Source organism: Pleurodeles waltl, chromosome 1_1 (genome assembly GCF_031143425.1).
Source record: "Pleurodeles waltl isolate 20211129_DDA chromosome 1_1, aPleWal1.hap1.20221129, whole genome shotgun sequence".
NCBI classification, from domain to species: domain Eukaryota; kingdom Metazoa; phylum Chordata; class Amphibia; order Caudata; family Salamandridae; genus Pleurodeles; species Pleurodeles waltl.
Window position 1 is genome coordinate 399,623,010 of NC_090436.1, and position 18,731 is coordinate 399,641,740.

An 18,731-nucleotide genomic window follows, 5' to 3' on the forward strand; every position below is an offset into this window, starting at 1 on the left:
TGGTAAGTGCACTGTGTTTCACTTCTTTCATGAAAACAAGAAAAATTTGGTTCTTAAAAAAAAAAATGTGTCCAGTGTGTTCTAGTAAGTTACATCATTCCCACCACTTTGCATCTTAGAACTTCATCGCTCCTTGAACAATGCAGAATGAAGACAGACATTCTGGTAGTGGTTATTACTGCTGCTATCATTTACCGTTTTCTGGCTCTAAACTGTATTCTTTAGGAGATGATGCCTTCACAAATGTACACAAATCTACAAATACCGTCTAATTAATCATTTGAACAGTAGAAAAAGAAGTGTCAATGTGTTTTTTCTTTATTTACATAAATATACTTCTAAACAATGTAAACAAAAAATAAAAATACCAGAAAGTAGTCAGAAATTAGGAATGTGTTTGGAAATGATTACCTTGGCTACATGTGGCACTGTACCACATGGCTCCAGTTGTTTCTTTGTCCTCTTTTTCTCTTGGTTCGTCTGATATTCCATCATTTGGCTAGATGGCAGGTCAACACGTGAGTGAAACAGGTACTGTTCACTATCGGCATCAAAGTAATAGTAGGATCCAGAGTTTGCATCATAATAAAGCTGATTTTCCTGTCAAATGGACATACACAAATGAGACACGTAGTAGTTTTGTAAAATGTAAATTAATTAAATGTGACCAAAACCACAGACGATTCCAAGATTTTATAAACCACTAAAATGTGAAAACAAAAATCCTGACTATGCTGAAAACAACAACAAAATGAAGAATGAGGGCCACTGAGACATACTGATAAAGGTAGCAATTGGGTTACAAAGCCTATTTTAGGCAAATAATTGTCATGATATCATACCTAAAGAAACACTGACTAAAAGGAGAGGGTACTAATAACATTGGTTAGTGTCACCTTGGGTACAATAAAAAATATAAGTTACTCGTTTTGTAAAACAGATATAAAGCTGGATCTAAAAACATCACACAAGAATCAAAAAAGATTGCTAAATTGGCACATCCTATGTCAGTGGTTCCCAACCTGTGGTCCGGGGACCGCTGGGGGTCCGCGAAGCCTCTTCAGGGGGTCCGCGACAGCTTAGAAAATTAATTAATATCAATAGATTAGGTCCCCAGCTTTCAGTAATGTCTCAGTGGGGGCCCCCCGGATTACAATAATGATTCGCTGGGGGTCCCTGGCTTCCAGTAATGATAAAGTGGGGATCCAAAAAAAGTCAAAAGGTTGGGAACCACTGTCCTATGTTATATGTATAGTTTATGTATTTATATAGACTTTTTACCCCGAGGGCGCTGGTATGCATTGCAGATAGGCAACTAGTAACTCTGTCAGAGTGCCTTGGGTGAAAAACTATGCCTGTAGTATGTGATACACGGCTAACATGCAAGAGTTGTGCTCTCACCTTGTACTGAGCACTGTGCCTATACAGGAGCTTGAAGCGAAAATGAGTGAGAAATACCACACAGTCACACAAGCGCTCATTAAAGCAGTAACATAAGCAATAATTCATGCATGGACTAGGACTTACTACCATTATTTCAGGAAGAACATTATGCCACGGTTCGGCACATTTGTTTAATGGTGGTTGCACTGTACCATTGATGTACCAAATATGTCTGAAATTAGTACCATTCTCTCAGGGTCAGCATTATACTAGAGGCAGACATCATCATACTACTGATGTCCATAACAATAGGAAACACCAGTATCATTCCCACAACTTGGCAAGAAATATCATTATGCAAGAGTCCGATTTTTACCAAGGATGGGCATCATGGATGCCTCAAGTTGCCAACAATTATCAACAGTATGCAAAGGCCAGCATTTTATCATTGGGGAATAATTGTAACTGTATGTAGGAAGTTGGCTCTGTATATACTATTTAAAAGTAAGAAATAGTGTGCACAGAGTCCAAGGGTTCCCCTTAGAGGTAAGATAGTGGCAAAAAGAGATAATTCTAATGCTCTATTTTGGGGTAGTGGTCGAGCAGTAGGCTTATCAGAGGGTAGTGTTAAGCATTTGTTGTAAACACACAGGCAATAAATGAGGAACAGACACTCAAAGACTTACTCCAGGCCAATAGGTTTTTATATAGAAAATGAAAATGTCACTTACCCAGTGTACATCTGTTCGTGGCATCAGTCGCAGTAGATTCGCATGTTCTGCAATAGCTCGCCATCTGGTGTTGGGCCGGAGTGTTACAAGTTGTTTTTCTTCGAAGAAGTCTTTCGAGTCACGGGACCGAGTGACTCCTCCTTTTGTCTCCATTGCGCATGGGCGTCGACTCCATCTTCGATTGTTTTTCCCCGCAGAGGGTGAGGTAGGAGTTGAATTGTAGTAATAGTGCCCATGCAATGGAGTGACTAAGTATGCACCTATTTAAGGTTGAGATGATACATATATAAATAATTGAAGGTAACTTCCAAACTGCTACAGGCTCCCGGGGAGGCGGGTGGGCACATGCGAATCTACTGCGACTGATGCCACGAACAGATGTACACTGGGTAAGTGACATTTTCAGTTCGATGGCATCTGTCGCTGTAGATACGCATGTTCTGCATAGACTAGTAAGCAGTTATTTCCCCAAAAGCGGTGGATCAGCCTGTAGGAGTGGAAGTAGTTTGAAATAATGTCCTTAATACGGCTTGACCTACTGTGGCTTGTTGTGCGGATAACACGTCTACACAGTAGTGCTTGGTGAATGTGTGAGGCGTAGACCATGTGGCTGCCTTACATATTTCTTGCATTGGGATGTTTCCTAGAAAGGCCATGGTAGCACCTTTCTTTCTGGTTGAGTGTGCCCTTGGTGTAATGGGCAGCTGTCGTTTAGCTTTAAGGTAGCAGATTTGGATGCATTTAACTATCCATCTGGCTATACCTTGTTTTGAAATTGGGTTTCCTGCATGAGGTTTTTGAAATGCAATAAAGAGTTGTTTAGTCTTTCTGATGTTCTTTGTTCTGTCAATGTAATACATCAATGCTCTTTTGACATCTAATGTATGTAGTGCCCTTTCAGCTACGGTATCTGGCTGTGGAAAGAACACTGGAAGTTCCACTGTTTGATTTAGATGGAACGGTGAAATAACCTTTGGCAAAAATTTAGGATTGGTCCTTAGGACGACTTTATTTTTGTGTAGTTGTATAAAAGGTTCCTGTATAGTAAACGCCTGAATCTCGCTTACTCTTCTCAGGGAAGTAATGGCGATGAGAAATGCCACCTTCCAGGTTAGGAACTGTATATCGCAGGAGTGCATGGGTTCAAAAGGTGGACCCATAAGTCTAGTTAGGACAACATTTAGGTTCCATGAAGGAACAGGTAGTGTTCTTGGTGGTATAATTCTCCTAAGGCCCTCCATGAATGCTTTAATGACTGGTATTCTATATAGGGAAGTTGAATAGGTAGTCTGCAGGTATGCAGATATTGCTGCAAGGTGAATCTTAATGGAAGAGAAAGCTAGGTTAGATTTTTGTAAGTGAAGCAAGTAACCCACTACATGTTCTGGAGTTGTGTGTAATGGTTGTATTTGATTAATATGGCAGTAGCAAACAAACCTCTTCCATTTACTTGCATAGCAGTGCCTGGTGGATGGCCTTCTTGCTTGTTTTATGACTTCCATACATTCTTGGGTAAGTTGTAAGTGCCCGAATTCTAGGATTTCAGGAGCCAGATTGCTAGATTCAGCGATGCTGGATCTGGGTGTCTGATCTTTTGGTTGTGCTGTGTTAACAGATCTGGCCTGTTGGGCAATTTGATGCAGGGTACCACTGATAGGTCTAGCAGCGTTGTGTACCAGGGTTGCCTTGCCCAAGTTGGTGCTATCAATATGAGTTTGAGTTTGCTTTGACTGAGTTTGTTTACCAGGTAAGGAAGGAGAGGGAGAGGAGGAAAAGCGTAAGCAAATATCCCTGACCAGTTCATCCATAGGGCATTGCCTTGGGATTGTTTGTGTGGGTACCTGGATGCGAAGTTTTGGCATTTTGCGTTCTCCCTTGTCGCAAACAAGTCTATCTGAGGTGTTCCCCAGAGTTTGAAATAAGTGTTCAGAATTTGGGGGTGAATTTCCCATTCGTGGACCTGTTGGTGATCTCGAGAGAGATTGTCTGCGAGTTGATTTTGTATCCCTGGTATAAACTGTGCAATTAGGCGAATTTGGTTGTGAATTGCCCAATGCCAAATTTTTTGTGCTAGCAGGCTTAACTGCGTGGAGTGCGTCCCTCCCTGCTTGTTTAGATAATACATTGTTGTCATGTTGTCTGTTTTGACGAGAATGTATTTGTGAACTATTATTGGTTGGAAAGCTTTTAGTGCTTGAAAAACTGCTAGAAGTTCTAGGTGATTGATATGCAGTTTTGTTTGATGTACGTTCCATTGTCCTTGTATGCTGTGTTGATCGAGGTGTGCTCCCCACCCTGTCATGGAAGCATCTGTTGTTATTACGTATTGTGGCACTGGGTCTTGGAAAGGCCGCCCCTTGTTTAAATTTATGTTGTTCCACCACAGAAGCGAGAGGTAAGTTTGGCGGTCTATTAACACCAGATCTAGAAGGTGACCCTGTGCTTGAGACCACTGTGATGCTAGGCATTGTTGTAAGGGCCTCATGTGCAGTCTTGCGTTTGGGACAATGGCTATGCATGATGACATCATGCCTAGGAGTTGTAATACCATCTTTGCCTGTATCTTTTGTGTTGGATACATGCGTTGTATGATGGTGTTGAAATTTTGAATTCTTTGTGGACTTGGAGTGGCTACTCCCTTTGATGTGTCTATTATGGCTCCCAGGTATTGTTGTACCTTGCGTGGCAGAATTTTGGATTTTGTGAAATTGACGGTGAACCCGAGTTTGAAGAGGGTTTGTATAATGTGATTTGTGTGATTTGAGCACTGTATGAACGAATGGGCCTTGATTAGCCAGTCGTCCAAATATGGGAACACATGTATTTGCTGCCTTCTTATGTGTGCAGCGACTACCGCTAGACATTTGGTAAAGACTCTTGGTGCGGTTGTTAATCCGAAAGGCAGTACCTTGAATTGGTAATGTATTCCTTTGAATACAAACCTTAGGTATTTCCTGTGCGATGGGTGTATTGGTATATGGAAATAAGCATCCTTGAGGTCTAAAGTTGCCATGTAGTCGTGTAGTTTTAGCAATGGCAATACTTCTTGTAGTGTGACCATGTGGAAGTGGTCTGATTTGATGAAAGTGTTCACTACTCTGAGGTCTAGGATTGGTCTCAGCGTTTTGTCCTTCTTTGGTATCAGAAAGTACAGTGAGTAAACTCCTGTGTTTATTTGTGTGTTTGGCACTAATTCGATTGCATTCTTTTGCAATAGTGCCTGCACTTTTATCTCCAGGAGATTGGAATGGTGTGTTGTTAAATTTTGTGCTTTTGGTGGTATGTTTGGAGGGAATTGTAGAAATTCTATGCAATAACCATGTTGGATAATTGCTAGAACCCAAGTGTCTGTAGTGATTTCCTCCCATGCTTTGTAATAATGACCTATTCTTCCCCCCACTGGTGTTGTGTGGAGGGGGTGAGTGACATGTGAGTCATTGTTTAGTAGTAGGGGTTTTGGGGCTTTGAAATCTCCCTCTATTTCTAGGGAATTGCCCTCCTCTATATTGTCCCCGAAAACCTCCTCTATACTGTCCCTGGTAAGTGGACGGTGTTGCTTGTGAGGTGCTGGCTTGTGTGCTTTGACCCCGAAACCCCCCTCGAAAGGGCGTTTTACGGAATGTGCTGTAATTCCCTCTGCTCTGCGGGGAGTAGAGTGCGCCCATGGCTTTGGCAGTGTCCGTATCTTTTTTGAGTTTCTCAATCGCTGTGTCCACTTCTGGACCGAACAGTTCTTTTTCATTAAAAGGCATATTGAGAACTGCTTGTTGAATCTCTGGTTTAAATCCAGACGTTCGGAGCCATGCATGCCTTCTGATAGTTACAGATGTATTAATTGTCCGTGCAGCTGTATCTGCAGCGTCCATGGAGGAACGTATCTGGTTGTTGGAGATGGTCTGTCCCTCCTCAACCACTTGTTTTGCCCTATTTTGGAAGTCCTTGGGCAGATGTTCAATGAGATGTTGCATCTCGTCCCAGTGGGCTCTGTCATAGCGCGCAAGTAGTGCCTGGGAGTTCGCGATGCGCCACTGGTTTGCAGCTTGTGCTGCGACTCTCTTACCAGCTGCATCGAACTTGCGGCTTTCTTTATCTGGGGGTGGTGCATCTCCAGATGTGTGAGAGTTGGCCCTTTTCCTAGCTGCTCCTACAACAACAGAGTCTGGTGGCAGCTGTGTAGTGATGAAAACCGGGTCCGTAGGAGGCGGCTTATACTTTTTTTCCACCCTTGGTGTGATTGCCCTACTTTTGACCGGCTCCTTAAATATGTCTTTTGCGTGCCGGAGCATACCAGGGAGCATAGGCAGGCTTTGGTAGGAGCTGTGGGTGGAGGAGAGTGTGTTGAACAAGAAATCATCCTCGACCTGTTCTGAGTGGAGGCTTACGTTATGAAATTGTGCTGCTCTAGCCACCACCTGAGAGTACGCGGTGCTGTCTTCTGGTGGAGATGGCTTTGTAGGGTATGCCTCCGGGCTGTTATCTGACACTGGGGCGTCGTATAGGTCCCATGCGTCCTGATCTTGGTCACCCTGGCTCATGGTGGTGTGAGCTGGGGAGTGAGATGGAGTTTGTGCTGGTGAAACGTTAATCACGGGCGGAGGAGAGGGTGGTGGTGTAACTCTTTTCACCACTTTTGGTTGTGGTGCTTGTTCCGTCTGGAACTCCAACCTTCTCTTTCTCCTAATGGGGGGAAGGGTGCTTATTTTTCCTGTCCCCTGCTGAATGAAGATACGCTTTTGCGTATGGTCCACATCAGTTGCTTGTAGCTCTTCCTCAAACCTATGCTTTTGCATTTGGGAGGTTAGCGAGTGCTCTTCTGTATAAGAGCCTGAAGCTGGGTCGCTTGCAGTTTGTTTCGGTGTCGAAACTTTGTCTGCGTGTTTTTTCGGCTCCGAGGTGACTTTTTTCCTTTTCGGGGCCGAAACCTCTCGGCGTCGATCTGTTTCGGTGCCGCTGTCTCGGCGTCGAGCCGTGTCCACACCGGCATCTCGGTGTCGAGGCTTGTCTCCAGCACTTTCTCGGTCCCGAGAAGGCTGCGTGCCGGTGTCTCGACCGGAGTCGGACGATCTCGGCACTGTTTGGGCCTTTTTCGGTGCGGACGGTCGGTCACCGAATTTATGGGTTGAGCCATGGCCTGGTGGCAGTGGCGTCCCCTGGGCCTTGTAAATGTTTCTTTGTGTGGTTTTCGACGTCTTACTCACGGTTTGTGTATCGTCGAATCCTTCGGAGTCTGAGTCTTGGATCGAGAAGGTACCTTCTTCTTCCTGTTCCTCGAACTCCCGTTGGGCTGTCGGTGCGGACGCCATTTGAAGTCTTCTGGCTCGACGGTCTCGGAGTGTTTTTCGGGACCGGAACGCACGACAGGCCTCGCAGGTGTCTTCGCTGTGCTCAGGTGACAGGCACAGGTTGCAGACCAAATGTTGGTCTGTGTAGGGGTATTTATTGTGGCATTTGGGGCAGAAGCGGAACGGGGTCCGTTCCATCGGCGTTCTTCAGCACGCGGTCGGGCCGACCAGGCCCCGACGGAGGATCGAAAAACTACCCCGAAGGGCACCGGAGCTCTTCGATCTTCGATGCGGTGTGGAATCTAAGTACGCCGATCCCGAACGCAACAATACCGACGAAAATCTTCCGAAATTAGCTAATTTTCCGTTCCGAAACTCGGAGCGACAGGAACACGTCCGAACCCGATGGCGGAAAAAAAACAATCGAAGATGGAGTCGACGCCCATGCGCAATGGAGACAAAAGGAGGAGTCACTCGGTCCCGTGACTCGAAAGACTTCTTCGAAGAAAAACAACTTGTAACACTCCGGCCCAACACCAGATGGCGAGCTATTGCAGAACATGCGTATCTACAGCGACAGATGCCATCGAACATATATTTTCATAGTTTATTTTAAGAACCACAGGTTCAAGATTTACAAGTAATACTTTAAATGAAAGGTATTTCACTTAGGAACTCTAGGAACTCTGAATAATCACAATATCATGCACAGTATTGGCAAAAATGGCAATAAGCTATTTTAAAAGTGGACACTGCAAAAATCAACAGTTCCTGGGGGAGGTAAGTAGAGGTTAAGTTCACAGGTAAGTAAAACACTTACAGGGTTCAAAGTTGGGTCAAAGGTAGCCCACCGTTGGGGGTTCAAGGCAACCCCAAAGTTACCACACCAGCAGCTCAGGGCCGGTCAGATGCAGAGGTCAAAGAGGTGCCCAAAACACATAGGCTTCAATGGAGAACAGGGGTGCCCCGGTTCCAGTCTGCCAGCATGTGAGTACCCACGGCCTCGGGGGGGGCAGACCAGGGGGGTTTTGTAGGGCACCGGGGGGGACACAAGCAGGCACAGAGAGTACACCCTCAGCGGCACAGGGGCTGCCGGGTGCAGAGTGCAAACAGGCGTTGGGTTTTGTATAGGAAGCAATGGGGAGACCGGGGGGTCTCTTAAACGATGCAGGAAGGCACGGGGGCTCCTCGGGGTAGCCACCACCTGGGTTAGGCAAAAGGTCGCCTGGGAGTCGCTCCTGCACTGGAGTTCGGTTCCTTCAGATCCTGGGGGCTGTGGTTGCAGTGTTGGTTCCAGGCGTCGGGTCCCTTGTTACAGGCAGTCGCAGTCAGGGGGAGCCTCTGGATTTCCTCTGCAGGCGTCGCTGTGGGAGCTCAGGGGGGTCGTCTCTAGCTACTCATGGGCCTGCAGTCACCGGGGAGTCGTCCCTGTAGTGCTGGTTTTCCGCAGGTCGAGCCGGGGGCGTCGGGTGCAGGGTGGAAAGTCTCACGCTTCCGGCAGGAAACGTGAAGTCCTTAAAGTTGTTTCTTTGTTGCAAGAAAGTTGCCGATTGTTGAACAGGGCCGCTGTTCACAGGAGTTTCTAGGTCCTTGGTTGCAGGGCAGTCCTCTGAGGCTTCAGAGGTCGCTGGTCCCTGTTGGATGCGTCGCTGTTGCAGTTTTCTTCGAAGTCGGGAGACAGGCCGGTAGGGCTGGGGCCAAAGCAGTTGTCGTCTCCGTCTTCACTGCAGGGCTTCAGGTCAGCAGTCCTTCTTGTTAAGGTTGCAGGAAACTGCTTTCCTAGGTTCTGGCGAGCCCCTAAATACTGAATTTAGGGGTGTGTTTAGGGCTGGGAGGGCAGTAGCCAATGGCTACTGTCATTGAGGGTGGCTACACCCTCTTTGTGCCTCCTCCCTGTGGGGAGAGGGGCACATCCCTAATCCTATTGGGGGAATCCTCCATCCACAAGATGGAGGATTTCTAAAAGTGAGAGTCACCTCAGCTCAGGACACCTTAGGGGCTGTCCTGACTGGTGTGTGACTCCTCCTTGTTTTCCTAATTATCTCCTCCAGCCTTGCCGCCAAAAGTGGGGGCAGTGGCCGGAGGGGCAGGCATCTCCACTAGCTGGGATGCCCTGTGGCGCTGTAACAAAGGGGGTGAGCCTTTGAGGCTCACCACCAGGTGTTACAGTTCCTGCAGGGGGAGGTGAGAAGAACCTCCACACAGTACAGGCTTTGTCCCTGGCCACAGAGAGACAAAGGCACTTTCCTCATGTGGCCAGCAACATGTCTGTTGTGTGGCAGGCTGGCAGAAACTAGTCAGCCTACACTGGAAGTCGGGTATGTTTTCAGGGGGCATCTCTGAGATGCCCTCTGGGTGTATGTTACAATAAATTGCACACTGGCATCAGTGTGCATTTATTGTTCTGAGAAGTTTGATAACAAACTTCCCAGTTTTCAGTGTAGCCATTATGGTGCTGTGGAGTTCGTGTCTGACAGACTCCCAGACCATAAACTCTTATGGCTACCCTGCACTTACAATGTCTAAGGTTTTGCTTAGACACTGTAGGGGCATAGTGCTCATGCACCTATGCCCTCACCTGTGGTATAGTGCACCCTGCCTTAGGGCTGTAAGGCCTGCTAGAGGGGTGATTTACCTATGCCACAGGCAGTGTGACGTTGGCATGGCACTCTGAGGGGAGTGCCATGTCGACTTAGTCATTTTCTCCCCACCAGCACACACAAGCTGTGAAGCAGTGTGCATGTGCTGAGCGAGGGGTCCCTAGGGTGGCATGCTGCAGACCTTAGAAACCTTCCCTGGCATCAGGGCCCTTGGTACCAAGGGTACCAGTTACAAAGGACTTACCCGAGTGCCAGGGTTGTGCCAATTGTGGAGACAAAGGTACAGTTTAGGGAAAGAACACTGGTGCTGGAGCCTGGTTAGCAGGGTCCCAGCACACTTTCAAATCATAACTTAGCATCAGCAAAGGCAAAAAGAAAGGGGGTAACCATGCCAAGGAGGCATTTCCTTACATTGTACTATGTGGATTGTTTCCAAAAATGACAGAATCCCATTCCCTGGTAGTAGTGCTAAGCCAGTAGAAAACTCTATATAGAGCCAACTAAGAAGGAGACAGACGCCCAATATCTGGTACGAGAGCTAAATCAGCAAGAAATATTATTGGAGTCAAGCCTGGAGCAAGAAAACCCTAATCCCTTGCAGTGGTGCTACCCAGGCAATAAATACTACATTAAGTCAACTCAGGAGTGAAAGCAGTTCAAGCTTTGCAGTGCTGCTATGTGAAGTCAACTCACCAGCAATATAAACCAACCCCTTGCATCAGTACTACGTTGTTGTACATAGTCAACTTGCCCGAATTTCTCAATGTCGATCAAGTAGTACTGTCAATACTGAGAATGCAAAGGGTTTCACATTTGACATATTCCGATGAGTGGTGATATTTTCACACATGCCAAAACGCTTTTAACATCTCCTGTTCTGATTGAACGAGTACCGTATTTATCGGCGTATAACACGCACCGGCGTATAACACGCACCTCATTTTAAGAGGAAATTTCAGAAAAAAAAACCTTAACATTATATCGGCGTATAACACGCACACATCATTTGCCCCCTATTTTCAGGGAGAAAAAGTGCGTGTTATACGCTGATAAATACGGTATATCCTTGCTAATGGCTCAACAGCTAAGCAAGCAAAAACAAAATTCATGTTGTTTGGAAAAAAAGTTACAAAATATGTTGGGTATCAGGCAATGCTATAATTGAAACAGTTAATCAATATGATTATCTCGGAATCTTGTTGATACCGTGCTATCCTGGACTAACCACCTTTCAACTAGACAATTCAAATCTACTGTTACCACTAAATCAATAATGAGATTTGCAAAACAATTTGGAAGTAGGGCAATTAATTAATCCTTACAAGCATTAAGACTGTAACTCACTCTCTTACTACTTTATGCATCGCCAGCCTTAAATTGTAAGACTATAACTGATCTTAAAACAGCCTATATGCAGAGTATCCGACAACTCCTACATCTTCAAAACGCTACCCCTCAGGCTAGAGTTGAACCCGAAATCTTTAATATCACTCCACAAGTTGGCTATTGTGAATTACTTCCGTGACTGTGTGGGGCACACTCTACAACCTTAAAATCTCCGATTTATCTAGAAGTTAAGACCAATTCAATTTAGGGCATGGAATTAAACATCTTGTCATTAATCAAAGTAATTAAGTAACATAACTTGCCAGACTTAGAGATCTTGATTAAATTAAACTGAGTGGTATGGAAAAGTATCATACAGAAGGCTTTCATTTATGGCAAAAGAGAGAAATATCTTGCCTCAGCAATGCAATATAAACATATGGACTTGGTATTGGAGTCCTATTTGTCGCCACGTTAGGAATACTTCAGCTCTAACTTGCAAGGCACAATAAAAAGGAAGCATGTAAGATTTCGACTGCTCTACATGCCTATCTATGAGTTTGAGGGGTCCTGCAACCGGTCATTACAAGGGAAGAACTTTGCAGACTTTGTTGTTATAAAGAGGGAACCCTCTCTCATTTATTATCCATCAGTCCAATACTCTTAACCATAAGAAGATTTGACCTGCAGCGTCTCTTTAATGATAGGAAAATAAGGACAATAGCAGAGGCTGTCATACCATGCATGCCTCACGTTGCTAAGATTTGTCACCAGTATGCCAAGGTAATGATTTACCAATGGTTAGCATCATGTCATGACACAAATTGTGTCTGTGATAGTCGTTCCCCAGGGATGGACAGTGGCCATCATCCTATGGATGCATACATGTTGCTAAACAGTGCTAACATTATGTCATGGTGGCATCATGTTACAGACGCCGGAAGGCTGCCAAGAATTACCACCACTGTGCCAGAGCCAGCATTTTATCAAGGGTGGGAATTTTGCCATAAATACCCACAAATTGCCAAGCAATACCACCATTAGGCGAGGACAGTATTTTAAGTGTGGGGTACAAATGGCCTCATTGGATGGATGCCACCAAGTTGCCAAGAGAAAACCACCATTGTGCCAGAAGTGGACAATGAGAATCATCTCATGGATGGCTACAGGTTACCAAGAATTACAATGAGTAAAACACCCATCCGAGCGAGAAAAAAATATATAGACACACTCATATACTGATGTCTGCTGGTGCAAGGCATTCTGGGCTGCATCAATGTTGCAAAGGGACAAGCGGCTTTCAATCGCTCCACTTTATCAGGAGTAAGTATGCAGACACAAACAGGATTGCCTTAGAGGGAGAGAGCTGTGGGAGACGTGCTCAGGGGCATGAGCGGGGAAGTAAGGGTAGTGCCCAGGGTGCTCCTGGGAAGGGGCAGAGGGAGTGCTTCATTTTCCATGGCAGTGTGAAATAGGAAATTTATTAAAATGAGAACATAACGCTTCATCTATATAAAAAAATGCTCAGTCTCCTAAATGGACGTGTAAATAAACAAACTGCCCACCTATCTTTAGTTGAATGATTGCTGAATGTAGATCTATTGCAACGTCTGGTCATCTCTGAAAACCAGACAAACTGTAGAGTTTCAGGTAAAGGTTCAGGGGTACAAGAAGGATGGCTTCACCTTACAGAAAATCGCCAGAGCATGGTTTGAACATACACCTGATTAGTCTACAACCATATTCAGGACAGAAATCCTGGTAGGAAATCAGCCAAGACCTTATGTTCTAGGAAATGCAGCAACTTAATTGGTAGTGAGGGCACTGTATAATAGTTTCAACAATAGGCCAAGCAATGTCTGTATTCAAGAAGCCAAGAACCATTAAAGAGTGAAATTAAGCATTTCCTCCCTATGGCCACAATCCCTAAAATTGCAAAAATAAAGAGCACACGTACAGAATCATAGTAGAAGCCAGTGCTATGGTCATAATACAATCCAGTGTTTTCATCATACGTGAACCCGGTCTGTGATACAGCAGCTTCTGCAGTCGCCCGCAAACTTTCAGCCAGGGATGATGGAGCCTCTGCTTCCTGCAACAGGAACACAAACTCAAGTAAGTACAAACATAAGCTCGGTTTGCTATTCACAATGAGTCTGCATAGTTCATTTAGTGATGTCATGGAATTTGAGACCTAGTTTGTAAATCAAATAACAAAGATAATTTGAATTCTTCATTCAGCCTTTACTTTCAATGATGCTAACAGGTTTAACAGGTAGCAACATCATTAACACAAACTAAAAGCTACTGAAAATGAACTATGTCAGGACAGGAGGTGAAGATTATGCTTTCTTTCTTCTTTTTTCAAGCGGCCTTTTTAAACACTGAATATTAAACTAATTTTCCTATGAACACTTGAGAAGAGAGCTAGACAACAGTTAACCAATCACAAGTCCAACAGGGCATAACAGTCCTTTGCCAACCTTCGTTATTCCTCTTTCTTCGCGGCTCCAGCAGATACAAGTCAAATGCTCCCAGCTCTCTGTAAGAACTGGGCCATTACTTCCATTTAATGTTGTCGTATTGCAGGGAATGTTCTGTTTTCTCTGGCTTAACCTACTCTTCTTAGTAGAGGGCCGCAGGAACGTCTAGTGCGCTCCTGTGCAGCTGCAAACAAATTTCAAGAAGTGGGGCCCTTGGGCACGGAGCAGTCCTCAGACCGCACAACAGCACTCCTCCTCCCATTGGGAGTGTTGTAGAGCAGTGCACTTCCCGGGCAGCAGTCTCTGCCCGGCTTCCTGATCTTCGAACAATGTGCCAGCCACAAAGTCTTTGATATCATTCTCCCGCCACTCCAAAGTCAGATGTCCCGGACAGAGGTCCATATCACACTAAACAAAACAAATAGAATAAATGCCCACGGGATCTATATAATACTGTTTCCTGTGGTTTGGAACACCAACCCGAGAACAAAGCCCTTTCAGACACTACAGGGCACAGGTGTCCCTGGACTGAGAACCTTACTGAGCAGTACGGGGGAGGGGGGGGACCAGAATTTTCCCTGCTGCTACTAGTACAAATACAATTTCGCTCTAATTATGCAGGACTCTATGGGGTCAATACAGAGAAAGCGGGCCTCTCATGGATCCCTGGGTGGGAGAATTGGGTGAATTTTGTAAGGCAGTGGACGCCTCCGTTTATAAGGCAATCTCTTCAGCAGTCCTCTGGAGAGGAAACTCCTGCAGCTACAGCAGAACTGCTGCAAACTTCACTTTGAGAGAGAGGAACTCCTAGAACATTAATGTGCTCCTCACACCGGCACACCCCACAAGGCAAAAGGTAAGAGAAAATATGAGGAAGGCGTTAATCTCAGTGCTTTCAAACTGAAAAAAGCCTTCTGGCCAGCAACCACGCTAACACTGCAGCCGTTACCCATCTTCCAATGGGTCCAAAAGCAGGGAGGAAAGGCCCACAAGCCTTCCACACTCACCCCCCACAAATTCCTCGGAGAAAAATGTCCCTGGCGAACTGTACAATGTATGAGGGCAAAACAGGCCACGTCATCCCGTCTCGGAGGTTCCGCTTCTGACACCCAATGAGAACCCTACCAAAGGGAATGGGGACCAAGCAAAGGTCTTGAATGTGTTAAACCAGTAGGACATATTCCATTCTATGTCCTCTAAATGGGCCCTTGGAGAAAGTGGACGCCTACGCAGTGGGGAGGCTCTTGTAAATGCGCCTATAAAGGGATCCACAACTGCCACATAGCACAGTGGCTACACTCCTGGCCAAATACATTCAAGATCCCAAGAAGGGCACCAACCGTTCCTAGCGCTCATGCCAAGATAAACTCCTGGACATCACCGGGCCTCTTACAAAGATATGCGATATGGTAGAGGAAGCGAAAGGGTCCTGTTTCCTCATATCACCCAACATTTCGGCCAGCTGGGTGCCATGAGCAGTGATCTTCCTAGCTAAAGACAATTGTTCTGTGGCGCAGCGCTGGTCTTTTCTAATTAAAGTCAATTTCAAGCTTGGGGATCTAACCTCCTTGGACAGCTGGTGATGTGGCCCAAGAGGGCCTGTAGCAAGGATTTACAGAGGTTCACGGCTACATTTTCCTCCGTAGACAAGACTAAGTGCTTGATTTAGATCTTGGTGGAGGGGAATACTCCGTAACAAACGTGACAGATAACACATCTGCCGTATTACGATCCCATTATATTCTATGGTGATCGTAATACGGCGGGCAGGATATCAGTCATGTTTGTGGAGGAGTATTCCATCCTCTGTGATCTTAATCAGGCCCCTAAGAAAAGGATTTTTGCTCCAAAGCTTTTCCCAGGGGATGAATAAGGCAGATGGAAAATGTCTGGCCATTTGGCCGTTTCGTTCAACAATCCCCACTCATGGGCCATGGACCGAAGCAAAGTCAATGGCAGGACTCTTCAAGGTTCCACAGATCTTTCCCCTTCTGAGGCTACCTGACACACAAGGGTTCCAGAGGCCACTTGTGTGTCGGAGGCACCCAAAACACAACTAACACCAAGTGTGCTTCATTATTCCCAGTCAAAGGTAAGCAGACAGTTGGGTGTGTTTTCCTGTAACTCGGGTGAGTTGATCTCAGATGCCTGAGCACTCCATACGGTGCAAGTCTTATAGATAGAATTCCATAGGTCCACAATGCAGACCTTAAAGCCTTGCCCTCTCGCCTTTTCAGACCAGGATGACAGCCTCATTGACAAACAGGAAACAGCTTTACTAGAGAAGAAAGCAATAACCTCTACCTTCTTGCACCCCTGAGCAACTTCTTCTTGGTGGAGAAAAGAAACAGATTAATGCCTGGTGATCAATCTCCGGGAGTGGAACGAGGGGTTAGTGTTTCGCCACATCAAGATGATGGGCATAATTCTCCAAAGGGATCTGCTGAGGTCAGGCAAATGATTGGTTCCCTTGGACCTCAAAGATGCTTATCTCACAATTCCTACCTGCTCTCAGCATGGCAGGTTTCTGCAGTTTTCTTGGAGGGCCCAGATTTTCAAACTCACCTCCCTCACTTTCAGTCTGTCTTTGGCACCCTGGTACTCAAACCACTGACAGAACACCTACGGTCTCATAATCTACCTTAAGGACATTCTTCTGATGGATCAATGCCAAATGACCCTGACGAAGCATCTTCTAGGGTCAGTGTCTCTTCTGGAGCATTTGAGTTTCATCAAAAACAGGAAGGAATTAATTCTCATTCCATCACAACCCATTACATTACAGGGGTTTTTCAGAGATTTCAAGACAGCAAAGCTCAGTCTTCCCTCCATTAAAATGGCAAAAATCAGACAAGAACTATGCAAGACCATGACATGACGGAGCACATCATTACAATGAACTGCCCGTACGGTTGGCCTCCGCTCATCATCCAATCCAGGCCATATTCCCAGGCCCACTCCACTGCAGGGCATTGCAACATCTCAAGGCTCATTACCTATACAAGGGACTCATGTACTTATAGAAAGTCCTGTGTCAGGGGAGACCCAGGAGCAAATAGGTTGGTGTTTCTACCACATGAAAGCAAGGGATAGAAGAGCAATATTCTGCTTTGTCTATTATCAGACACCAGTCAAGGGTAGATGCTAGGGCTAATTCTCCACTGAAGGAAAGCGGTTGAATCGAACACCAGTCATGTCAGCTCAGATACCTACTGTAGTGATTTCTCCACAGGACGACAGTGGTCTGCTCACAAACAACAGCTGTACATCACCAGCTTGGAATTCCTTGCAGGTTCCTTCGCAATTTAGTGCTGGACCAGAGAAAAAATACAATGCCAGAGCCCTCTCAAAATGGAGAACGCTGTAGCAGTATGTTTTATAAACCACCTGGGAGTGATAAAGTCACGAGTCCTTGCGAATCTGTAGAAGAATATCTGGGAGCTACACTGAATGATATTTTGAACACAGCAGGTTCCAATAAGTATCTTTCCAGGAAAGACCTATCATGTAAGTTGGCTTTGTTGTTCTGCCTCGTATCTTGCAGAAGAGTTCTAGACGTCAGAACTATATATATATGTTTATATATATATATATATATATATATATATATATATATACATATATATATACACACACACACACACAGGTATTGTGTTTACACCTTATGAGATTGCTGTTCATACATCAAAAATAACAAAAAGTAATTTCAGGATTTTGTCATACCCAGCTTTTCACAATTCCCTGAAGCTGTGTCCAGGAAGATGCACACAGGCATCTGAGTCCATGACAGAGGAAATCCGCCCACCAGGTGAAAGGCAGCTTGTTATAGTGATTAAGAAACCATACAAGTCAGTTTCCTCCCTGACCATAACCACTGGATTATGCAGAAGCTGGGATAGATACCAGAATATTTGGCGCACACTCTGCCAAAAGTGCGATGGCATTCAAAGCGTTTGCCCTAGAGCTACACTGGATGATATTTTGAACGCAGCAGGTTGGTCTTCAGACTCAACCTTTAATAGGTTTTATTTCAAACCAGTCATAGATGTGGCATCTGAGGTGGTAGGTAAGCTTTAAACAAGCATAGTCACTGCCACCGCCCTGACATAGAACGAAAGATTTCCCAGCTAATGTAACAGAAAGTTTCAGTTCTATTAAGGACAAGGCAGTGAGGATTATCCCACCCACAGACCAAGCATGATCGCACCTCCCTAATTAAGTACCTGGAGAGGATTATAAATGAGGACGTATGTGATAAAGTATGACAACTGTGAAAACATTAAATATGTGATAAAAGAAATACTTAGTAATGTTATAGTAATGGTTCGACAACTCAGTGGTAGCCTTCTGTTCCACATTTAAACCTGGGTTCTTTTGTTTCAGGTAATGAGTCCTCAAAGCAGGAATAGCTGGAGAAACAGTTTCTTGGCTTGTCTCATGAAGAAAGAAGATTCATGGAGAGTGGCAAAAGGAGTGTTATGCCCATTAGGGACTTGTGACTGGTTGACTGTTGTCTAGTTCTCTTCCCAAGTGTTCGCAGGAAGTTAGTTTAATACTGAATATTTGAAATGGTTGATTGAGAAAATAATAAATAAGAACGAAAATCCAATCCTTGACTCCTTGTCAAGGAGAAGGAAATAACAGAATTTAAACTTTGTTACATTAGCTAGGATTTGTTTTTATTCCATGGATAGCAACCTGCCGAGAAATGCTATGTAACTGAAGGTTAATTAATAGGGATTAAGCGTAGGTAAGTTTCAAACAATTATAAAAACATATTGCCACACAGTAACAAAAACCCAAGGCTTATACAGTCTGCCCATTTCCATAGTACTTATAAAGTATAGTCTTTCACCTTCACTCCTGCATGATCACTAAAACTGTTCTGCTGTCCCTCTCCAGCAAATTTACTGTTCTTAAATACTT

General features: G+C 45.0%; 1 protein-coding gene across 2 annotated transcripts in view; it reads right to left on the reverse strand.

Annotated features, from left to right (window-relative positions):
* The window catches only part of AGGF1 (angiogenic factor with G-patch and FHA domains 1), a 321,895-nt gene that overhangs the window by 233,983 nt on the left and 69,181 nt on the right, over positions 1–18,731 (reverse strand). For both annotated transcript variants that reach the window (XM_069223545.1, XM_069223537.1), the window contains exons 4-5: positions 13,280–13,414; positions 412–600 (exon numbers count right to left, since the gene is read on the reverse strand). In XM_069223545.1, the coding sequence (XP_069079646.1) occupies positions 412–600; positions 13,280–13,414 (324 nt within the window). The remainder of the gene's footprint in view (positions 1–411; positions 601–13,279; positions 13,415–18,731) is intronic.